Genomic DNA, 21,954 nt, shown 5'->3' with positions numbered 1-21,954 from the left:
TGATGATGGACACGCGTTTGATTGAATTGAATTGAATAAAAAAAAAATTAAAAATTTTCTCAATTTGCAATTCAATTATGAAATAAATATACAATATGAGCAATTGATCATCAAAGCAATTTTTTTATCGTTAACGGATTCTCATCACCATTGTTCACGACAAATTTTTTTTTGTTTTGTTGGTTTTATAATGATTTGGTGTGCAAAAACAAACTGTGAATCCAAAATAAACATACATGTTTGAAGGTTAAAACTTTATTAATTGATTATTATTGATTTATCGTCATCGATGAGAGCCTCATTTCAATCAGTGTTTTTTTCAGCCAAATGATGACGATGATGATTGATGTGGAAATAGTTGAAAAATGTAAATAGAACCGGAAATTTCACCATTTGATTTTCCAGTTTTTTTTTGTTCGTGTTGTTGGGGGTGGTGGTGGTGGTGGTGGTAGGGGGACAATATTTTTTTTTCTTATTGTCAACAGAAACAGAGGATAGTTGAATTTTTAATCCTAAAAAAAAATTTTCGTTTTTTCGCGTTCGAATAAAAAAAAAAAGTTTTTGAAAGGAAAAAAAAATTTTTTTTTTTGCACTCGATTCTCGTTTATCTGTGTTTGGGCAATAATCCAAGCTAATTATCTAAGGCTGAATTTTGGAATTAAACAACACAACAGAATGAAAAAAAAACAAAAAAAAAGTTTTGTAACAAAAACGAAAAAAAAAGAAAAAGAAATCTTTACGAAACAAAACAAAAAAAAAAGTTTTCAACAATTTTTTTTTCGAACACACAGGAAAAAAAATGACAACGACAACAACGAACAACACACGTATATACAGTGGGGTGATAATGCCGGTGATGAGCTAGACAGTGAAAAAAAAGATTGAAAAAATCAAATTTCCAAGATTATCTGATGGTTCACATCAACATCAACAACAACAACGCGTTTTGTTTTTAATCCAATTTTGAAAACTTTTTTTTTTTGGTTTTTTCCGTTATTTTTTTTGTACATGTCTCTATTATAATAAAAAATCATTATTCTCCACATAGAATCATGAGACCAGTAATTGTAATAATAAGAATTTCCAATGAAAGAATCCTGCTAAATATGCTGATATTATGTATAACATGCTGCACATATAACAATTATTATTCTTTCGATATATATATTCTTTAATTGCTAATTAACAAGTTACACAAACACAGAATAATTAAATTCATGTGTGTGTGTGTGTTGTAAATCGGATTAATTAAAAAGAATTTTCATTTCGTTTCGTTGTATTTAAAAAAAAAGTTTGAAATTCCGATAGACGCAGAAAGAGAGAGAGAGAGAAAGTAAAGAATCAAGAATTTCGAATATCTATGATATGTTGCTAATGATGCCATCTAGTGAGCAAACAGGGAAAAAATTATTGATTCATTTTCGAAATTTTTTATTTTATATTTCACAAAAACATAGAGATGAGAGAGAGAGAAAAAAAATCACACACATTTATGGGCGCCATAGAGAGTAATAATAATAATATAATAGAAAAAAAAATGGAAGACAATCAAGAATATTCAGAAATCAGTCGATTAGAATAATAATCAAATTATAGATTAATTAAGATTAAGATTAAGATTTTGTTGTTGATTGATCTTTGATTGCCGGTCGTATAATGGATAATTTATCCAATAATTGGTGATAAGTTTTCATGTCGAATGATAATGGTGATTGTTTTGGTTCTTTATTCATTGGAATTTTATTATTCATTTCAGTAGCCAAATGATTTTCATCATCATCACCATCATTAGCATTATGATTATTTTCATCATTTCGTTCTTTGGTAAAAATTAACGGTTCACCACCATCATCGTTATCATCATCATCATCACCGCCATCGTAATCATCATTTTGATCATTAATAATAACACGTGATTGTCTTGCCAAAAATGCCAGATTAAACATATTTTCAATTGTTGTTGCAAAATCATTTGGATTCAATATGGCCTGAAAAAATGGTACACCATCGTTGGATTTTTTTTCCAATTTTTTCAATGTTTTATAAATATACTCTAAACGTTTATCAGATTCATCAACATTATTCATATCGTTTGATTGTTTTTGTTGTGTTGGCTGTGTGGCCACACCTGATGGTAATTTTGTTCTTGTCTGTTCTTGTTGTTGTATACGTCGTTGTTTAGTTGATGGTATGATGTTTTCATCCGTAGTGAATGTTGGCAACAAACATGGTGCCTGATAATGATAATGATCATCAAATTGTATACCAGTTGGATACAAATGTATTAACTGTATTCGTTTCATTGGATCAATATTATCAAAATAATTTGTATGCAAACAATTCTGTAACAAACGTTTACGTAATTGACGACGAAATTCATGTTTATCGAATTTTTTGACAATAGTAAATTTTCTAACCACATTAATAGATTGTTCAGCAACAAATGCCATATTTTTTGCATCCATAGGCAATAATTCATTGATGCCAAATCTTGATAAACAATTATTCTCATGATGTAAACAGGAATTTAATTTCTCTGTCATTGGAATTAGATCATGTTTCGTTGAATCAATGCAACGAATTTCGTTTAATATTTTACCAAATGCAGCTTTAGCTTCACGACGTGTTTCATCATTCAATGTTGTTGTTTTCATCATCAATTCTTTTTCTTCTTCTTCTGCTTCTTGTTGTTGTTGTTGTTGTTCAGATGCTATTAAATCAGATTCTAAATCGAATGATTCATCATCATCATCATCAAGATCCATTTGTATATTCGATGGTGATTCCATTTTTCAGATAATTTTGATGAAATTTACAATATGAAAGAAAGAAAAAAAAAGAAAATACAAATTTCGAAATTGAAATTTCAACGGCCAACCAATATAACATTAACACACACACCAAATTCTGATACGTACTTGATGACGGGATATAAAAATTTCAATTTTCGTTTTTTGGTTTTATTTTATTCTTTATTTATCATCATCATCATAAAAAAAAATTTGAGCAAATGCCCGCGTATTTTCAAATAAAAATACAAAATTCTTCGAATTCAATTTCATCTTTATTTTACAGGTTGCCATTTATTTTTTATAGATTAAAATCACAAAATTCCACCATGAAATATCTGTATTAATACGATGAAAAATACTATCAACATGACCACTACGGTCGATAAACACCATATAATACAATTGTCGCATAATTGATAATTCATTTTTAGAATCAAAATCAAAAACAAAAACACAGATTTCAAAAATTTGAATTTGATTCAATCAACAAATCATTGTCATCATCGTGTGACAATGATTTAAATACTAAAATGTCATCATTCATTGTATATACATTCAAAGTTGATGCATTTTATCATTACCCACATCATCACAACTATATTGATATATATATTCGTGGCAGTTGTCCAATTATATGTGACAAAATATATCGGTAGTACAATAGCAACAAAAATGTTATCACCAAAAAAAAAAAAAAAAAATGATGATAATCAAAATCAATATTAATCCTTTTTTTCAACAACAACAACAAAAACAAAAACACCTTGAAAATAATCAGGTCTGAGTAGTTTATTTTATTTTTGAATAACAACCAAATTCCATTGATTCCATTTCATTTTTATCTAATGTTTATCTTTTGATCACAATATTACGGATCTTTACGGATCATTAATCTTGTTGTATCCACCAGATTAAGCACAAATGATTGATTCTATTCTATGTTCTCTTTTTGTTGTTGTTGTTGCCAGAAAAAAAACATTTATAGAAAATTAAGATTACAAGTGTTTTAAAATTGGAGAAAAAAAAAGAAATTATTCAAATTCAAAATTTAGCCCAATCATCAAATTGATTGGCTTTTGTTGAATCATCATCATCATTAGACATAAATGTTTCAATCGATTCCGGTTTCAATTGGCTAGTAGCAATAGTATTGCACGATGTAAAATCTGACCATATCTGATCATTCGTTGATAATTTTGATGCAGCAGTAGTGGTTGTTGTATTTTCAATAATTGAATTATTATTATCAGCAAAAAGATCGACATGATCCGAATCTTTAGGCACGAATGATTTAAAAATTTGATCCATTGTTGATGATTCATCGATGGATTTTATTTGATTATTATTGAGCACCATTTTACGACAAGAACCATCACTACTATCATCATTATCATCATCATCATCATCACCATCACGATTATTTACCAAACTAGTGATATGTAATGAATCAAGATCATCCAAAAGATTAGATTTCGATGATGATTCTAAATGATCAATTGTTGTAATGGTTTTTGTTGATGATGATGATGATTGATTTGTGGAAGAGATCATTTTAGAACCAGGTGGTGGTGGTAACAGTATACCACCACCGCTAGCCGTTTTACTGGATGATTTTGGTGGTCGAGGTTTAGACGAACCAATTTTATTCTATAAATACAATGAATATGAATTTGAAACAAAAATCAATCAATCAATCACAATACTTACACCAATATTCAGATTAACTTTGATAGTTTCACCTTCTTTAAATTTCAAATCTAATTTTGGTCCACAATCTTCTTTTTCATCATTTTTATGTTCTAAATGAACAATTCTGTAATCATAATCATTATAATTATTTACATTGAAATCCATATTCCATCTAAATTTCTTACTTGAAATGATCTTGTAGGGCAACATTTAAATCAAAACTATCACTACGATCAATAAAACCGATGCCAACAAATGCCGTACGATTTGTTTGTTCATTAACCAAACGTAATACAAAATAACGTGATGAATCCGATACTGATTCTATTGCCATGCCTGGATATTTATCCACTGGACATTTGCCAAAAAATTGACCAGTAGATTTTTCATCCAATTTAATAAAACAATCATCACCTTTTGCAATTAACCGTAATCGACAATTCCAATCAGGCGAATCAAGATTCCAATCTGATGCCCTGTTATATTATACAAAAATACATAAAACACAAACATTCGAAATGAAATGCGATAGTCACTCACCTATAGGCACGATTCGATACACGTGGTGGAATTTTATAAACATGAACATCCGGTTTCACTAATAATACACGTTCATAATCATCCATTATTTGTGTGTGTGGTTGTTGAATTTTCGTTTGTTGTTTCTTGAATAATTTCACAAATATTATTGATTATCGTTTAATGCGTCTGTCACAGTGGATTCTCTATATATTGAGATTTTTTTTGCTTTGTTTTGTTTAGAAAAATAAAAAATTTTGTTTGATAAATGAAACTCCCATCACCATAATGAATGAATGAAACTTTTTTATTGTTATTGTCCAAATGATTGCGATGACAGTGAGCATTCAACAACAACAACAACAACAAAAAACAATTCGTTAGTTTTGTTGATTGGGATTAAAGGACAATAGCTAACAATATGATGACAATAAATGGGACAGCAACAACAACAAAAATCAAGTTTTTTTTCAGGTTAACGATTACCCCGTCATTTGAATGATAAATAATCAATGTGTTGAAGCTATTCACTATTTATACATCGAGTATCGAGAAAGGTTGACAATCCATTACGGTCAAAATAGATTTGTATTTGTTGTTTTTGTGGAGCTCTCTATTTTTTCAATTTTTTTTTTGAATTTAAAGTTTTCGGAGTTTTTTTTTCTTTTTTTTTTTTGCAAAAATGTCGGCCATTTTCAATTTTCAAAGTCTTTTGGTGGTCATTTTATTACTAATATGTACCTGTACTTATATACGATCTTTTACTAGTTTATTGGATCGTAGGAAAACCGGATTTCTTGGAACATTTTGGAAATGTGCACGTATTGGTGAACGAAAAAGTCCTTGGGTGGCTGCATGTTGTCTGATCATGGCGGCAATGGTTTTGTTTTCATGAAATGAAAATTTTTTTTATTTGTACAAAAAACAAAATTTTTTTTTTTTTTGAATAATAAAATCAATTTAATTTACATTACACATAAGATTACACACACACATTATTCATTGTCAAATTAATTTATCAAGAATTCTGGTGATTGGAATTTGTTGCATTCAATGGTCCTAACGATTTGAAAGGACTACCAACACCACCAGCACTTGTATTCATTTTATTTGTTGATGATGATAATTTCTTTTTCTTTTGAACATATTCCACTTCATCGAATGCTTTACGTGCACGTTTTAATTCTTCATTCATTGATAATAAATCTTTAACACGTGAATATTTACGTTGATCACGGCGTACTAGATACATTACATCTTCAACAGTAACACGTCCTGTTCGTCCAATTTCTAATGCTTCAAGTGCAATATGACCAATGAATGAAATTACTAGATCTTCAAGCATATCAACAGTTTCAGTGTATGGATTTTGATCATCACCAAATCCATACATCATACAGCGTAGCTCTTTTGAGAATAAACGTTTCTTTTTATCAGTTTGTTGTTGATGCTGATGCTGCTGTGGTTGTTGCTGCTGTTGTTGTGTTGGTGGATGACAATGTGATGATGATGATGATGATGATTTATCGACATTCGACGAGGTTTGTTCATCTTGCGTTTTACCAATCGATTCGGAATTTGAATTGTCCAAAGATTTGTCCAAATTTTCATCATTATTAGTAGTGGCCATATTGTTTTATATTGTACACGTATTTGTGATTATGTTGGAGTTTGAAATAAAAACGATGATTTACTTAAAAAAATTAAAATTAAATGAAATTAAATTAAATTAAAATCTTAGAACCACAACAATATTGTGTATTCATCATCATGTCCAAAAAGTTTCTCACGTCGATTGTAATGATTCTTTCAGAAAACTTTTCGCACATGTTTTTGGATGATTGCAAATTTTTGTAAGAATTTCGATCAATTTTCAATTTATTTATAAACAATGAAGTTGTCGAAAAGAAAATCATCAGATTCGCAGCCACAGAATCAAAAAAAGATTAAATCTTTAATTGAAAATGAAATTTTAAAAAATTTTCAACAATTATCATCAAATCCAGACAATTTTTTATTGTAAGTTTTTCATTTTTGTTGTTGTTGTCGTCATTGTAATAATTGTTCAATCCTTTCTAATAGGCCAAATGAAGACATTTCATTGAAATTTAAAACAATCACAAAAACATTATATGATCATGGCCAAAAAATGATGGCCGATTTGAATATTTCAATCAAATCGATTGGCAAAGAAAAACAATCATTGAAACCATTGAAGAATCTATTGATTGATCAATTCGATGATGAACAAATTTGGCAACAACTTGAACTATTCAATCAATCATTTATTGTACATTCTGTCGATGATATATCGAAATTATTATCAAATCGAATGCCAATAACGTTGAATATTGATATGACCACAGACGACAACCGTACTGTTAACGTTAATAATGTAGTTGTTACAAAACCAATACTGAAACCAAATGAAAAAACAATTTCTATTCCAAAAGAAAAGAAATGTGTAAAATTTCAATTGATAGAACCAATCACTACTACAATTGATAAAGTAAAATCTACGGTTAATAAAGTGGATTTTTTCGATCTTAATGAAATGGAACGATATCTTGATGAACAAGATGAAAAAGAAATGCAAGACAACAATCATAATGAGTATGATGATGATGATGATATTGAACAAATTGATCATCTGTATGAATTTCCATCTGATAATGATGATGAGGATGAAGAAAATGATGATCAAGAGACGATGTATTCTGATTTTTTCGATCCTCCATCCACTGCAAACAAACGACAACAAGCAATGAATTTTGATGATGAAAATGACGAAGAAGAGAACGAAGAAGATGGTGATTACCAAGATGATGATATTGACTTGGATACTCGTGATTATGATATGAATGAAAATGACGATGACAATGATGATGAGGATGATGAAATTAATCAACAACTGAAAGCATTAGCAAATAATGAGGATGATGATTCGAATATTGATGGTGATCCGGAAAAATCGGAATATGAAAAAAGTCAATTACGGCTACAGCAGCGAATCAAGAAAGCTGAACAAGAACTTTTATTGCCAAGTGATCTACGATGGCAATTTGCTGGTGAAACTAATGCCGGTGTTCGACCATCGAATAGTTTATTGGAAGAACATGTTCAATTTGATCATGTATCTCGGCCACCACCATTAATAACTGATGAAACTACTGCTAATTTAGAAACATTAATCAAACAACGTATCAAAGATAAAGTATTCGATGATGTTGAACGTAAAGTGAAACCAAAAGAACAACCATTCGAATTTCGTCGCCGTATTATGTTGGAATCGGAAAAAAGTAAAATTGGCCTGGCCGAAGTTTATGAACAAGAATATCTTAAACAACAACAAAAACAAAAAGAACAAGAAATCGGAGCAACTGCTACAGCATTGGATGCATTTGTTTCCATAGGCGAAGTAGAAGAAAATGAAACACGTAAAGAAATTCGTCGCCACATTCGTTTACTATTTCGTAAACTTGATTCATTATCGGCATTCCATTATACACCACGACCACCTGCGCCTGAAGTTAAAATCCTAACAAATTTACCAGCCATAACAGTGGAAGAAATTGTACCGGATTCTGTTAGCGATATGAAATTATTAGCACCAGAAGAAGTGTTTAGTACACGTGATAAAAAAGTTTTACAAGACCGCGGTGAACGTACACAGACGGATAAGAAACGTTCACGACGATTAAAGAAAAAGAAACAAAGTGTTAAACAACGATTCAATCAATCATCAAAAATGAAATTAAATGCTCATCATCATACAGATAAACGAAAATTGGAAATTGAAGCCATAGAAGATGGTAAAAGTTTAAAATCATCGACAAAATTTTTCCAACGTTTACAAGAAAAAAATGAATTACAAAAAATACAGAAAAAAGCCAAACCAATAATCATTCAGCAAGCCAATTTGGCTAAAAAATTAAAATTATAGATGTAGGTTTTTTATTTTATTTTTTATGATATGAAAAATAAAATTTTGAATTTGAATAATAAAAATACATTATTTTTCTGTTTTACGACGTTTATTTCGAATATGATGCCCTTTGGCTGCACCTTTTTGGGCACTTTTTACAATTGCTTTCAATTGACCACGTTGTTTTAGTTGTTTACGTCTATTCAATGACATTGCATTCAATGGATAATAAGCATATGGATCAGGTAGGCCACGTCGTTTCATATCACCAGAAGCTTTTTTCGATCTATAAACATCACCACCACCACCGTGATGGTTTGTGATTGAACTTTTTTTAGATTTTGTAGATTTTTTCGATGATATCGTTGATTTGTTATCATTGCCTGTTGTTGATGATGTAGCAACAACAGGCCGGTGAATACCACGACCACCTGGTTTATAAGATTTTGATTTGAATTGTGTATCATCATCTGAATCGTCATCAGAATCATCATCGTCATCATTGATATTCAAATCATCAGCTGATCGTTTTTGACCACGTTTTCCTTCTAATTGATCAAGTAATCTACCAATATTTAAACGACCATCTTCACCATATGGTAAATTATTATTAATATTATTTGAATTGTTATCTACTGATGAATCATTATTATCATTATTATGTTGTTGTTGTTGTTGTTTATATTTTGTCGGTATTTTTGAAAAAACATTTTGTTTTGCATTCGAACTAAGCAAATCAATAGGATCACCATCCACAGATTCACGTATATAGCTTTTGATCGATACATTTGAAAGACGAGAAGTGATATCCAAATGTTTATTTGTACGGCTACGAAAACTTTTCCTGATACTGTGGCCATCATCATCATCATCATCATCACCAATATCATCGAATTCATCATTAACAAAACGTTCAACATCTTCTTCATCGTCATCGGAAAAATCAAGATATTTTCGTGATTTTCTTGATTTTTTTGAACGACTGTAAATAAATCAAGATTATAAGCAAAAAAAAAACTAAAATAAAAATTCAAAACTTACATTGATTTTCGATCCGATTGGCCATCGCCATCATCATTATCGTCATCAGATGTTGATTGTTTTTTCTGTTTCTTTTTTCGTTCTTCCAATTTTCGAATATTTTTCATCACTTTTTTATAATCATCTGACACCATACTATCGATTAGATCGAAACCAAATTTACGACAAAGTTTTGTCAATAAAACTTTAACAGTTTGATGAAACTTGGTTCGATGTTCAATGGGTAGATTGGTAATACCACAGGTAATGACTTCAATATAACAATTAAAAAGATTTGGTGTTGATTTCAGTAAAAAATGACGAATAAATTCAAAACAAATATTCAACAATGGTCGTGTACAATGATCAAGATTTTCTGTGGAAAAACATGAAAAAACCGTATCGGCAATCGTAGCAACAAGACTTTCTTTGATTAATGGATGATGAAATTTTTCAACAAACAAATAGACAATTGCATCCAAACGTGATGTCCGTTCATCATTGGTTATTTCACCATCATGAATAATTGGATCAATAATCAATCGGATTAATTTTTCATATGCATCATGTTTATTACAGCTACCACCATCATCGGCTGAAGAAGCAAACATTTCAAAACAATCAGATATGGTGAGTAAAATTTTTCTTGCTTGTTTTTTTGTTTTCGATGATTTTATCGTCAATTGTTTCAATATAGATGGTACGAAATTTTGTATTAAAATCATTACATTACTACGGTTTCCATCATCATCATCATCATCATCATTGATCAATCGTTGAATAATTAAATTAAATAAACGAAGTGCATATGATCTTGATGATGGTGAACGAATTTTATCATTTTCAAATAAAGAAATCATCTGATTAACAATGTGTTCCATATGTTTACGTAGAAATTCATCACAACTATTTGATTTACTTTGTACGATAGGTTCAATTAGACGAAAACCTTTTTTCTGTTCAGCTGGTAATTTACTTTCTTCAATCAATGGATTAACTAGTTGATTGTAAACATATTCAATTTCATTCAATCGAAGATTTTCTGGTGTCCATAAAAATGCATCAACCAAATCGATCAAAGCCATACGACGAAAATCTGTACCAGTTGATTCTTTTAAAATGGTGATTAATTTATTGAAAAATTGATGATACAAATCATCAACAGAATTATTATTATCCATCAACATGTAACGAATCAAATGTTTGACAATAACATATACTGGATAACGAAGATCATGATCAATACGGGTATTTTCATTTTCATTTGTATAAATATTGAATAAAATTGGTAATAAATTTTTAGCAAATGAACCAACCATACATTGGATTGAATGATCACATTTGAATAGATTTCTCAATGCAACCAATGAATAGATGGCCAATTCTTTGTTATAAAGATTTTCACCGATACGTTTAGCAATTTTTGGAAATACAACCATCATATCTGTCGGTCGTCGACATAATGCCGGTAATAATGACCAAATAGCATGAACACATCGATTCAATTCTTTCATCATTACCAAACAAGATTCATATGATGAACAATGAATTGATGATGATTGATCATTATCATCATCATTATCAATTTGCATCGAATTTTTAGTTGATTCTTTTAATTTTTGTGTTATTTTTTGACATAACGATACTTTTTTCATCAATTCATCTACCATGGGCAAGAAATGATTGGCGAATAGAGCCAATTCACAATTACCATCAATATTTTCACGTAATAATGGTATGAGCCATGCATTAGAAAATTCACCACGAAATTCATTATATTCACTCATTGATGATGATGATGACGATGTTGATGTTTTCCAAACAATCGGACAATATTGTAATACAAATTGTGGACCATGTGATTGGATTATTTTGGCAAAAACTTTTTCCAAAACATCATTAACATCGTTATCATTGGATTCATAAATAATAGCCATACGTTGTATGATTGCACCCATTTTAGTTAGTAATCGAGTTTCTTTAGTCACCAAAAAAACTTCACCGAAAATTGGTATAAATTCCATCCATACATGGCTATATTGATATTTTAAACCATTGTCCATTTCTTCATACAATTTTTCCAATAAATTAATCGATGATCCATTAGGATTTTCAATAATCGTTTTCATCATCGATTTGATCGAATTGACAATGTTCATATGAACAGCAGTGCTATCACTTTGTAAAATGGTAATAAATGTACGGAATAATTTCGTTGCATGAGAAGAAAAAAGTTTTCTATCAAGATCATGAAGACAGAGTAGAGCTTCTTTGATTGCAGCACACCATGCCTGTAATGGTTGTTCATCATTAATATTTGGCTGATAATCATATAAAGCATTCAATAGACGAGCATTCAATTCGGCACTTAATACATTTGCCATTGGACGACGAAGAAAAAATGAATAGAATGTATGCAATGCTCCGGTCACCAATAGGATATTGCCCAAAGTCATGTGTGAAAGAATTGATTCAGCCAAATGTTTGGTATGTTGAACCGATGGAAACATGGCCATTGTATCGGCTAACAATGTAAGCACATACAAAACGATATTCAAATGTTCATCATTAGTTGTTGATAAATGTTGATCAAGTTTACGTATACAGAATTCAGCCGTCAATTTTGCCGCAATCTGTGAGCAATTTTGATTTGAATTTTCGGATTTACGATCGCCACCACAACAAACCAACGATATGACAGCAAAACAAGCTGCTTTACGAATACGTGGTTTTTGATGTGTTACAAACAAAAGTATTGTGTCGAATATTTGTTGAGTGGATTTCAGTTGCCATACGGCAAGTTCTTGATTTCGTAACAATGTATGTAATGCATTGATTACCGATTTTGTTAGGTAACCATTTGGATTGGCCACATTAATTTGTTGTGATAATATCTTCATCAATGCAGTGGATGTTTCAGAAAATTTTGATCGTAAAACAGATGTTTGAACACGTTTCAATATCATTTGTAATAACGCTAATGTAGCAGTTAATCGTTCCTCTGAATCTACACAATCCAAAGCCAACATAAGTCCGGAAAAATATTCAGTTTCAGTTTCATTTCCATTCTCTTTGTCGATTGCATCACGAACAGTGGCCAATACCGTTAGCATAGCTTTGTGAATCTTGGATTTTGGATCAAAACCGTTGAGAAATTTATCAAAACTAACATTTGTACAATTTGACCATATACTGGCCGCTGATATATTACCAATGGTGAATGCATCATCCGGTATAGATTGATCATCATCATTCATAGGTTCATTGTTGGAAGTTCCACTTTTAGAATTACTACTATCATTTTCGTCTTGATTTTTTGATATTTGTAACCAATTTTCAACACCTGACTTTTGTTGTTGTTCGGGCACACTATTAATTGAATTACGTTGTTTTTGTTGTTGAATGGCATCAAATTTTTCCAACATTTCACGTGTTAATTTTGGTTTCAATGAATGAGTGGATTTATCACCCAATTCGGACGTAGAAATGCCGATTAATTTTGCAATTTTGGCACGATGTTTTTTCGTTTCAGGATTCGATGAACATGCTTGTCCTCTGAGTAATTTTTTTCCACGACCACGGCTAGCTCGAGCTGCTATTCGAGTCATGATTAATGAATCACAATTAGTGAAAAAAAAACTTATCCGAACAAACAAGAACAATTTTTGAACAGAAAAAATTCAATCAATTGAAATGATAAAACACGTGGTCTGGTTACTGTGAATCGCGTGTTTCGATTTACACGGATCCACTATAATCACACAATATGTGATCTTTGTGTTACAATAGAATGAATCTTTTATTTGGAAGAATTTTTTGGATAAAAATCCAAAAAATTAATGCATCAACGATAAAACTGATTGTGAGATTAATTTCCAGAATAAACAACATCACATCTATTATCTAAATAGCCAGATATTCTTCCAATCAATTGCATTGGTGACTGTTGTTGGTTTTTTTTGTTGATGGTTCCTTTGATCTTCGAACAACAAAAAAAAACCCACATCGATCGATAAATTTCGTCAACAATCAACAATCTTTTTATTATTTGCTACCGAAAACTGTACCCATCATATTATTCATCATCAATCAATGATTGTTTATTCGATCTAATCGATATTTACATGTATGTAAACAACACATGCTTGTTCAACAACAACTATATGCATGATGATAAAAAAAATTTTTTGAACAACAGATCCTTTTAGGAGAAAAAAATTTTTGATTTCATGACATTTCTCTTGATGTATCGTTTTTTTTTTATTTTTCTCGTTTTGTTTAGTTTTTGGCCATTAGAATGATGAATATATGATCAAATGAGTCTTTTTCTTTTTTTTCAGATGAAAAATTCGAATCATTTTTTTCATTAACAATTGCTACGTTGTATGATCATCATCATCATCATCATCATCATCAATAGACAATAGAAAATGAATCCATTAAATGATAATAAAGGAAAACATCATCATCATCATCATCAACAACAACGACAAGATTCAGCCTTTACATTCAATTATCTTTATACCTGTGATATTGAAGATGTTTTATTTCGTGTGAAAATGTAAGTTTTGAAAAACTTTGAAATTTTGCCAATAATTTACTCCCATTTTTTCTCTTTTTCTCAAGTGTAAATCTTGATGGTATTTTACCACCACATAGTAAAAATTCATCACAACATACGACACATGGTGCTGATTCATCCAAATCATCATCATCATCACCATCATCATCATTCAATTTTACAAGTGTCCATAATCATTACGAATATAATATTGTTGAAGATGAAAATAATTTCACATTTATTGATGATATAATTAGCTCCGATGATGATGATGATGATGATGATGATGAAAATAAGAATGGTGGCCATGATCAAAGTGGTGATAAATTAGATGATAATGAAGCTACAACTAGTGGAATTGAATCTGATGAATATCGTGCTCATCATCATCATCCACAGCAGCAGCAGCAACAACAACAATCATCATCATCATTTCTTCATCCGATTTCAGCTCATGACAATAGTTTGGATTACAACAAAGAATTGAAAAAGAAACAAAAGAAAAAGAAAAAATTGAATGAAATTATTTTTGGCAATCTGAATCAACCATTTCGTGCATTATCAAATCATCCATATCTAACTTGTGATTTAATATCAAATGGACGACGATTATGTCCACCACAACAGACACAATATCGACAGATGATTAATCGTTATGAGTAAGTTTAAAAAGTTTTTTTTCTTCTGAATTTTTTTTTTAATATTTTTTTTCTTTGAACAAATTCTAGATGGAATGAATGGCTTTCGTTTTCATTGACATTGGATACATTGCCACGTGATACAATCATTTGTTTCACCATTTGGGATACAATTTGTCCTGGTAAAAGTGCTGCCGTTGCTCGTACCAGTATGACATTGTTTAGCAAACGTGGCTGTATGCGTAAAGGTTTATATGATTTACGATTATTTTTCAATGAAGATTGTAAAGAATATTACAATTATTACAATGGCCAAACGAAAATGACGAATCCAACAATGGTAGTGGAACAACAGCCACCACCAATATCAACAATAAGTAATGATATTATCACCACGGATATTGTTTTATCCGACATAAATCTAACAAGTCGTAAACATCGAAAAAATGAATTAGTAATCAGTGAAAATGATTTAATACCAAAACTACGAAAACATTTGAATCTTGGCCATTCAAAAGATTCACAATTATTTCATTTTAATAATCAACAAAATCGTAAATTACAACAACAACAAATGAAAAATTTTCAACCAGAATCATTGGAATTTACATCCACACAGCAATATTTTGAACAAGATCTAAGTATGTATCCAATTGGTACTGGTGATAAGTCGAAAAAAATTCAACGTTTTAATAAGCTTAAAAAACGATATTATAATAACCAATTGCCAAAAAGAGAATCTCAGGATAGACGAGCATTTGCTGAAATTGAAAAACAAACCGTTATGGAAAAATCACTTAGCACGTTTGTATTTCTTACCGTTGAATTTCCCATCATAATAATGGATGGTATTGAACATACGGCTGTTTATTTCGAAGATAAAGATGACCAATGTTGTCAATATGATATTATTGATAAAGATATCGTAACCATACAGGATCCAGAAATGAATCTACCGAATTTAGTTGAAATTAAACATCATGCATTAGCACGTTCAGCACGATCAGGTATCTCATTGCGTGATCTTAAACCAAATGCAACCATACGTAATCAATTGAATGCAATTGTTAATTATCCATCAACACAACAATTGACCAGTGAAGAACAGGATTTAATTTGGAAATTTCGTTTCTATCTACGTAATCAGAAAAAAGCATTGACAAAATTCCTGAAAACAGTTAATTGGCAATCAATATCCGAAGCTGAACAAGCAATCGAATTAATGAATGAATGGTCACCGATGGATGTGGACGATGCTCTGGAACTATTATCACCATATTTTACACATCCAGCTGTTAGAAAATATGCTGTCGGTAGATTGAAAGAATCGGCATCAGATGAAGATCTACTTTTGTATCTTTTACAATTAGTACAGGCATTGAAATATGAAAATTTTCAGGAAATTCGTCAAGCACATGAAAATGAATTATTGGAATATCAACAACAACAACAACAACAACAACAGCAGCAGCAACAACAACAACAACACCATACAAGTCATCGTGAACGTAAATCACAATCGGAAAGTATTTCAAGTACTACCGATACTTTAATGCCAGAATCGATGAAAATATTTGCTTCAACACCATCTTCAAATACTTCTACCATTGTTTCAACTTCTACAACGGTGGATACTACCACTGTTGATCATCCATCATCATCATCGATCATACAACAGCAAGGAAAATCACCAACACGTGATAAACAACGTCGTTTACAAAATGATGATAATCTAGCAACATTTCTACTGAATCGTTCATGTCAAAATGATGAATTGGCCAATTATTTTTTCTGGTATCTTTGTGTTGAATGTGAAGGTGCTAAAAGTTTCGGATCAGGTTCCAGCACTGCTGCTGTTTCTTCTGGTGTTGTTGAACCCAAATCATCCACATCATCGACAACGAATATTCAAATTTTTCCAAGTGTCATGTCATCTGTTGCCACTAATTCATATCTGGTACCTCCACCACCTCCATCAATAATTGAATGGGAAAATGAACAACATCAACAACAACAACAACAACAACAGCAGCAAAAACAAACAAAATTACCAGCATCAAGTGTGAATGAATTGAGTGGATCATATTCAATAACGAATGTAATCGACATGTACATTATAATGATGCGAAGATTTAGTACACGATTATTGTGTGGTACACCTGAAATGGTTCATCGACGTCATTTTCTATTACGGCAACAAGATTTTGTTGTAAAATTAGTGGAAATTATGAAAGAAATTGCACGTGAAAGTGGTAATCGAATGAAAAAAATTGAAAAACTTCAATCCATCCTTGAATCACCGGAGCCACAGTTTCGTTTTAATTTCAATAAAAATGATCCACTACCGTTGCCATTGAATCCAACCATACGAATAATTGGTGTGGCCAGTAAAGAAGCTTTGCTTTATAAATCGGCAACAATGCCAGCCAAACTTGGTTTTCGCACAACATCTGGTCAGATATTTTGGACAATATTCAAAAATGGTGATGATCTTCGCCAAGATGATCTTGTATTGCAGATGATAAATTTAATGGATAAATTATTGCGTAAAGAAAATCTGGATTTAAAACTAACACCATATCGTGTATTGGCCTGTAGTAGTAAACATGGTTTTGTACAATTTATTGATTCACAATCGGTTGCTGAAGTTATGTCGATTGAAGGATCCATACAGAATTATTTACGTAAAATTTCACATTTTACAAACACAACACCGACAATTTCATCCATGAATGATGATGATTTTCAGGTTGTATCCACTACGTGCACAGCAACAACAATACAATCATCAAGTGGTAGACAACGTGGAATAACAGCAGCAGCAGCAGCAACAACAACAGCAGCAACAACAACAACAACAAGTGGTTCATCACCATCATTATCGCCATCATCTGGACTGAATCAAATGGGTATTTCATTGGAAATTATGGATGCCTATATTAAATCTTGTGGTAAGTATTCCTGTTTTTTGTGATTTAAAAGATTATGATGATGGTGGTGATTTGTTTTTTTTTTCATCCAATCCATCAACTAATAATAGCCGGTTATTGTGTCATTACCTATCTATTGGGCGTTGGTGATCGTCATTTAGATAATTTACTCATGACAAAAACTGGTCGTTTATTTCATATTGATTTTGGTTTCATTCTTGGACGTGATCCAAAACTAAGTAAACCACCGATGAAAATTACACGTGAAATGGTCGACGCTATGGGCGGAATGGATTCGGAAAATTTTTATAAATTCTGTTCATTTGTACGAACAGCATTTTTACATCTACGTAGACATGCAAATCTTATATTGAATTTATTTTCATTAATGATCGATGCAAACGTGCCGGACATTGCATTAGAACCGGATAAAACTGTACAAAAAGTGCAGGATAAATTTAAATTAGAATTAAATGATGAACAAGCCGATCATTATATAACGGAACAAGTTGAACAAAGTGTTCGTTCCATAATGCCAGTAGTGGTGGATCAATTACATAAAATGGCACAGGTATGTTCATATTTTATGGAAACTAATTTTTCTTTTTTTTTCTCCTAGTTGGAACATTTTAATTAATTTTGTTGTTGTTTTTATCTTTTTCATTTCTGAATTCATCATCATCATCATTGCCATGTTTTGATGGTCATCTGTTTAATCACCATCATCATCATCATCAACAGTATTTACGAAACTAAATTGGTGGCGTCCTGAAATTTTGTGTGGATCAAAATCATGATGATCATGTGGAATGTTTATAAACCACCTCTTTTATTTTCTCATTCACTAAATGCTCAGGCAAAATCTTCCATATCTTTCATATTTATATAAATTGTTGGAAACTTTTATAATCTTGTCATCATTGTATTATTATTATTATAATACCAACGACACTTGTCCATTTTGTCGTTGTCGTTGTTGTTGTTGTTATAATTTTTTTTTTTTTTTTTTTGGTTTTATTATTTCACTTGAAATGAAATGGTCAAATTCTGATATCATCATCATTCAATGTCTAAATGGGAAAAAAAACATAAAATGTTTTTTTTTAAATAATTTATAATATAGAAACACACAAAAGGTTTATGTTTTTTTGTTTTGTTTTATCAATTATATCACTGTATATTTGAATAATCCACACACACACAAAATCATCATTATCTTTCTATATATATTGTAATTTCGTCATTCCTGGGATTTTTTTTTCTTCGATTCGAATGTTTTGGTTTGATTGTGAAAACGAAATGAAAATGTACCTTGTGTATATGGAGTGGGATTTCGTAAAACGGTGCCATAGAATCTATGATCATGATGATGACTTGACGACGGTTGACAAGTATACCGGAATTTTTAGATTTTTTTTCAGTTGCGAAAGAAATTTTTTTCTTTCGGTTTTGTTTTGAATCCAAATACTGTCTGCAAACATTTGCAAATGTTTCATTGTTTTCAAATGAACATTTTGAGATTATGTTGCAGATCTGTATTTGTTTTTTTTTTTTTTTTGTTTGTTTCAAGGACAAATGAATGTCGGATAATAATCCATATAGTTTTTTCGTTTTTCGTTTTTGGTCCAAATTCCATTTCCTAATACCGAATTGCAACATTACCAAATTGTCCAAATTATTTTTTGTTTTATGATTATAAATGGTCATCATTATTATTATTATGACGAGAAAAAAAATGATCATCATCATTTAAAAATGAATAATTTAAAAACCATATTCAATCTTCTTAATTTGATGTCGTGGTAGCAGTAGTAATGGTCATTAATAATCATCACATTGATGATGATTTCATCAATTTTTTCTGTTTGTTTGTTTATTCATTTGATTGATTGATTGATTGATTAATCAAAGTTTTTTTTCTTTGATTGAAAATAAAATAATGGCAACAATATAGTTACCGAATCGGACACCGGAGAACCAAATAACAAAAAAAACCGTTAATAAATAATAACATTTCAATCGATTGATTGATTGATTGATCGTCATGAATAAAATGAGTACATACTTTATGAATGGCAGTCAAATCATCAAATCGAATGTTATATGTTATATATTCTGTTTCTATTCGTCATTCCATTCATTCGATTCAATGTTTCAATGTTTGAATTGGCCATAAAAAAAATAGTGGTGATTGATTTTTTGTTTTTATGATCATATCAAATCATTTCGTTTTGTTTTGTTTTCGTTCTCTTAGATCATAAAAAAATATGTTGTTTTTTTTTGTCTATTTATTTGGTCATTATGTGATTGATTTGGTCCCGAATCGATGGTCATTTCGTTTGTTTTTTCAATGTCCATGTTGAAAGAAAAAAAAATTTTTCCATTTCCATCAGAAAAAAAACCTGTAACCATTTTTGAAAAGTGTAAAAGAAAAAAAAAATCAAACAAAACACACACACACACATTGAAATCGGTTTCCGGGCTTCTGTGTTTGCTAATAGTAGTAGTAGTAGTAGTAATGTTTAGAAGAATATATAAAAAGTTTATCTCATCAATTCAATCAATCCATAATAAAAAGTTCATAAAAGTCAAATATTATGTCGGTGTGCATATGTGTGTGTGTGTGTTCAACACAAATATTTGACTATATGAACGATGAACATAAACAGAATATATATTCATATTTGCCAAGAATGAATGAATGAATGAATGGACCACGAACGAATACGAAAAAAACGACCATATATACAAGCACATGTCATTCGATTGCTTGATTAATCTCTTGATTTGTACCCAATTTATGACGCCTGTTTTTTTTTTCTTTTTTTTTTTTTTTGGTTGTTGTTGTTCATTTTTTTTTCGTTTCTGGTTCATTCATTCATTCATTGTATTCTTGATTCTGTATTCTGCATATTTTTTTTTCTTCTTCTCTCATGATTGTTCATGTTGTTGTTGTCGTTATCGTTATCGTCGTCGTTGTCGTTGTCGTCGTCATCGTCGGTATGGTCGCCATGTACCATACGGTTTTTTTTCTGGTCGTTTTTTTTTCTTTCTCAATTTTTTTTTGATCCATGATACTTGAATATGGTGCCACTTCTTTATATAATTCTCGCCCTTTCTCTTCCCCCCTTCCAACACAGTCATACATTTGTCACTTTTTTTTAATGTTCCATTTTTTTGGTGGGGCGTTTATTTTTTTTTCATGGAAATGAATGTATAGAGAGCGAAAAAATGAGAAAGTAATTCAGAATCAGTAGAGAGAATAAATGAACTCGTTTTTTTTGCCATTGATATGGATTGAAGAATATGTTTGGATTTGGAATAGAAGATTCTGTATTCTGTATATATTGGTGATGGTAATGGTGTTGTTGATGATGATGATGATGATGATGGGGGCGATAATGAGAAATGATAGGAAAAAGAAAAAAAAAGACAAAGAAAAAAACAAGAGGAATAGTGGAGGGGAAAAAAAATAATGGTGGCGGTGGTGGTGGTGGTGGTGAATTGAAGAACAGTTTTGGTGAATGACTGGTGGCCATCAAAATTGGCGTGTATATATCACATACAAACAAACATTCGATTCGAATTCTGTTGGAATGAAACAACGGCAATGACGACGAAAACTTGGTAGAATTTTTTTCTTTTTTTTTGTTGTTGGTCGAAAATGAAATGAAATGAAAGAACCAAAAAAAAAAAAAAAATCATAGTCATTCATTGTGTTTTGTCAAGAACCAACTTTTTGTTGTTTTTTCTTTCTTTTTTTTTTTTTTTTGGTTCTGGTTATCTATCTGATAGTTCTGCATACACTTACACACAGACACACTGGGTGTTATATACAGCCAGTTATTTTTTATTTTTTTTTTTTGATCATTTAGTTGGT

The 21,954-nt window shown here is 30.7% G+C and overlaps 6 protein-coding genes across 7 annotated transcripts; 2 read left to right on the top strand and 4 right to left on the bottom strand.

Annotated features, from left to right (window-relative positions):
• Positions 1 to 1,426: 1,426 nt before the first annotated feature.
• On the bottom strand, positions 1,427 to 3,387 carry Nse4 (SMC5-SMC6 complex kleisin component Non-SMC element 1). 2 transcript variants are annotated; one of them, XM_075734266.1, is made up of 2 exons: positions 2,919 to 3,386; positions 1,428 to 2,725 (listed from the first exon to the last, which is right to left on the bottom strand). In XM_075734266.1, exon 2 carries the CDS (start codon positions 2,655 to 2,657, stop codon positions 1,614 to 1,616), a length of 1,044 nt encoding a protein of 347 aa, XP_075590381.1. In that variant the 5' UTR covers positions 2,658 to 2,725; positions 2,919 to 3,386; the 3' UTR covers positions 1,428 to 1,613. The 2 variants fall into 2 exon arrangements, with proteins under 2 accessions (XP_046917437.2, XP_075590381.1); XM_047061481.2 differs by having other exon boundaries at positions 1,427 to 3,387.
• A 176-nt stretch (positions 3,388 to 3,563) lies between these two features.
• On the bottom strand, positions 3,564 to 5,635 carry LOC124497803 (uncharacterized). The gene is made up of 4 exons (XM_047061482.2): positions 5,022 to 5,635; positions 4,667 to 4,957; positions 4,500 to 4,605; positions 3,564 to 4,439 (listed from the first exon to the last, which is right to left on the bottom strand). The coding sequence occupies exons 1-4, from the start codon at positions 5,105 to 5,107 to the stop codon at positions 3,834 to 3,836; spliced, it is 1,089 nt and encodes a 362-aa protein (XP_046917438.2). The 5' UTR covers positions 5,108 to 5,635; the 3' UTR covers positions 3,564 to 3,833.
• Positions 5,636 to 5,881: 246 nt separating this feature from the next.
• Positions 5,882 to 6,630, bottom strand: LOC124497804 (transcription initiation protein SPT3 homolog). The gene has a single exon (XM_047061483.2). It carries the CDS (start codon positions 6,628 to 6,630, stop codon positions 6,019 to 6,021), a length of 612 nt encoding a protein of 203 aa, XP_046917439.1. The 3' UTR covers positions 5,882 to 6,018.
• A 198-nt stretch (positions 6,631 to 6,828) lies between these two features.
• LOC124497785 (uncharacterized) lies at positions 6,829 to 9,025 on the top strand. Its single transcript, XM_047061463.2, has 2 exons — positions 6,829 to 7,019; positions 7,083 to 9,025. Exons 1-2 carry the CDS (start codon positions 6,892 to 6,894, stop codon positions 8,941 to 8,943), a joined length of 1,989 nt encoding a protein of 662 aa, XP_046917419.2. The 5' UTR covers positions 6,829 to 6,891; the 3' UTR covers positions 8,944 to 9,025.
• LOC124497784 (RRP12-like protein) lies at positions 8,714 to 13,983 on the bottom strand. The gene is made up of 2 exons (XM_075734264.1): positions 9,967 to 13,983; positions 8,714 to 9,907 (listed from the first exon to the last, which is right to left on the bottom strand). Exons 1-2 carry the CDS (start codon positions 13,551 to 13,553, stop codon positions 9,013 to 9,015), a joined length of 4,482 nt encoding a protein of 1,493 aa, XP_075590379.1. The 5' UTR covers positions 13,554 to 13,983; the 3' UTR covers positions 8,714 to 9,012.
• On the top strand, positions 13,674 to 19,211 carry Pi3K59F (phosphatidylinositol 3-kinase 59F). The gene is made up of 6 exons (XM_075734265.1): positions 13,674 to 14,071; positions 14,228 to 14,506; positions 14,572 to 15,165; positions 15,235 to 18,095; positions 18,185 to 18,645; positions 18,816 to 19,211. The coding sequence occupies exons 2-6, from the start codon at positions 14,376 to 14,378 to the stop codon at positions 18,828 to 18,830; spliced, it is 4,062 nt and encodes a 1,353-aa protein (XP_075590380.1). The 5' UTR covers positions 13,674 to 14,071; positions 14,228 to 14,375; the 3' UTR covers positions 18,831 to 19,211.
• Positions 19,212 to 21,954: the final 2,743 nt, after the last annotated feature.

This window comes from Dermatophagoides farinae, chromosome 9, assembly GCF_024713945.1.
Source record: "Dermatophagoides farinae isolate YC_2012a chromosome 9, ASM2471394v1, whole genome shotgun sequence".
Taxonomy (NCBI): Eukaryota; Metazoa; Arthropoda; class Arachnida; order Sarcoptiformes; family Pyroglyphidae; genus Dermatophagoides; species Dermatophagoides farinae.
This window is presented reverse-complemented; position numbering and strand designations above follow the sequence as displayed.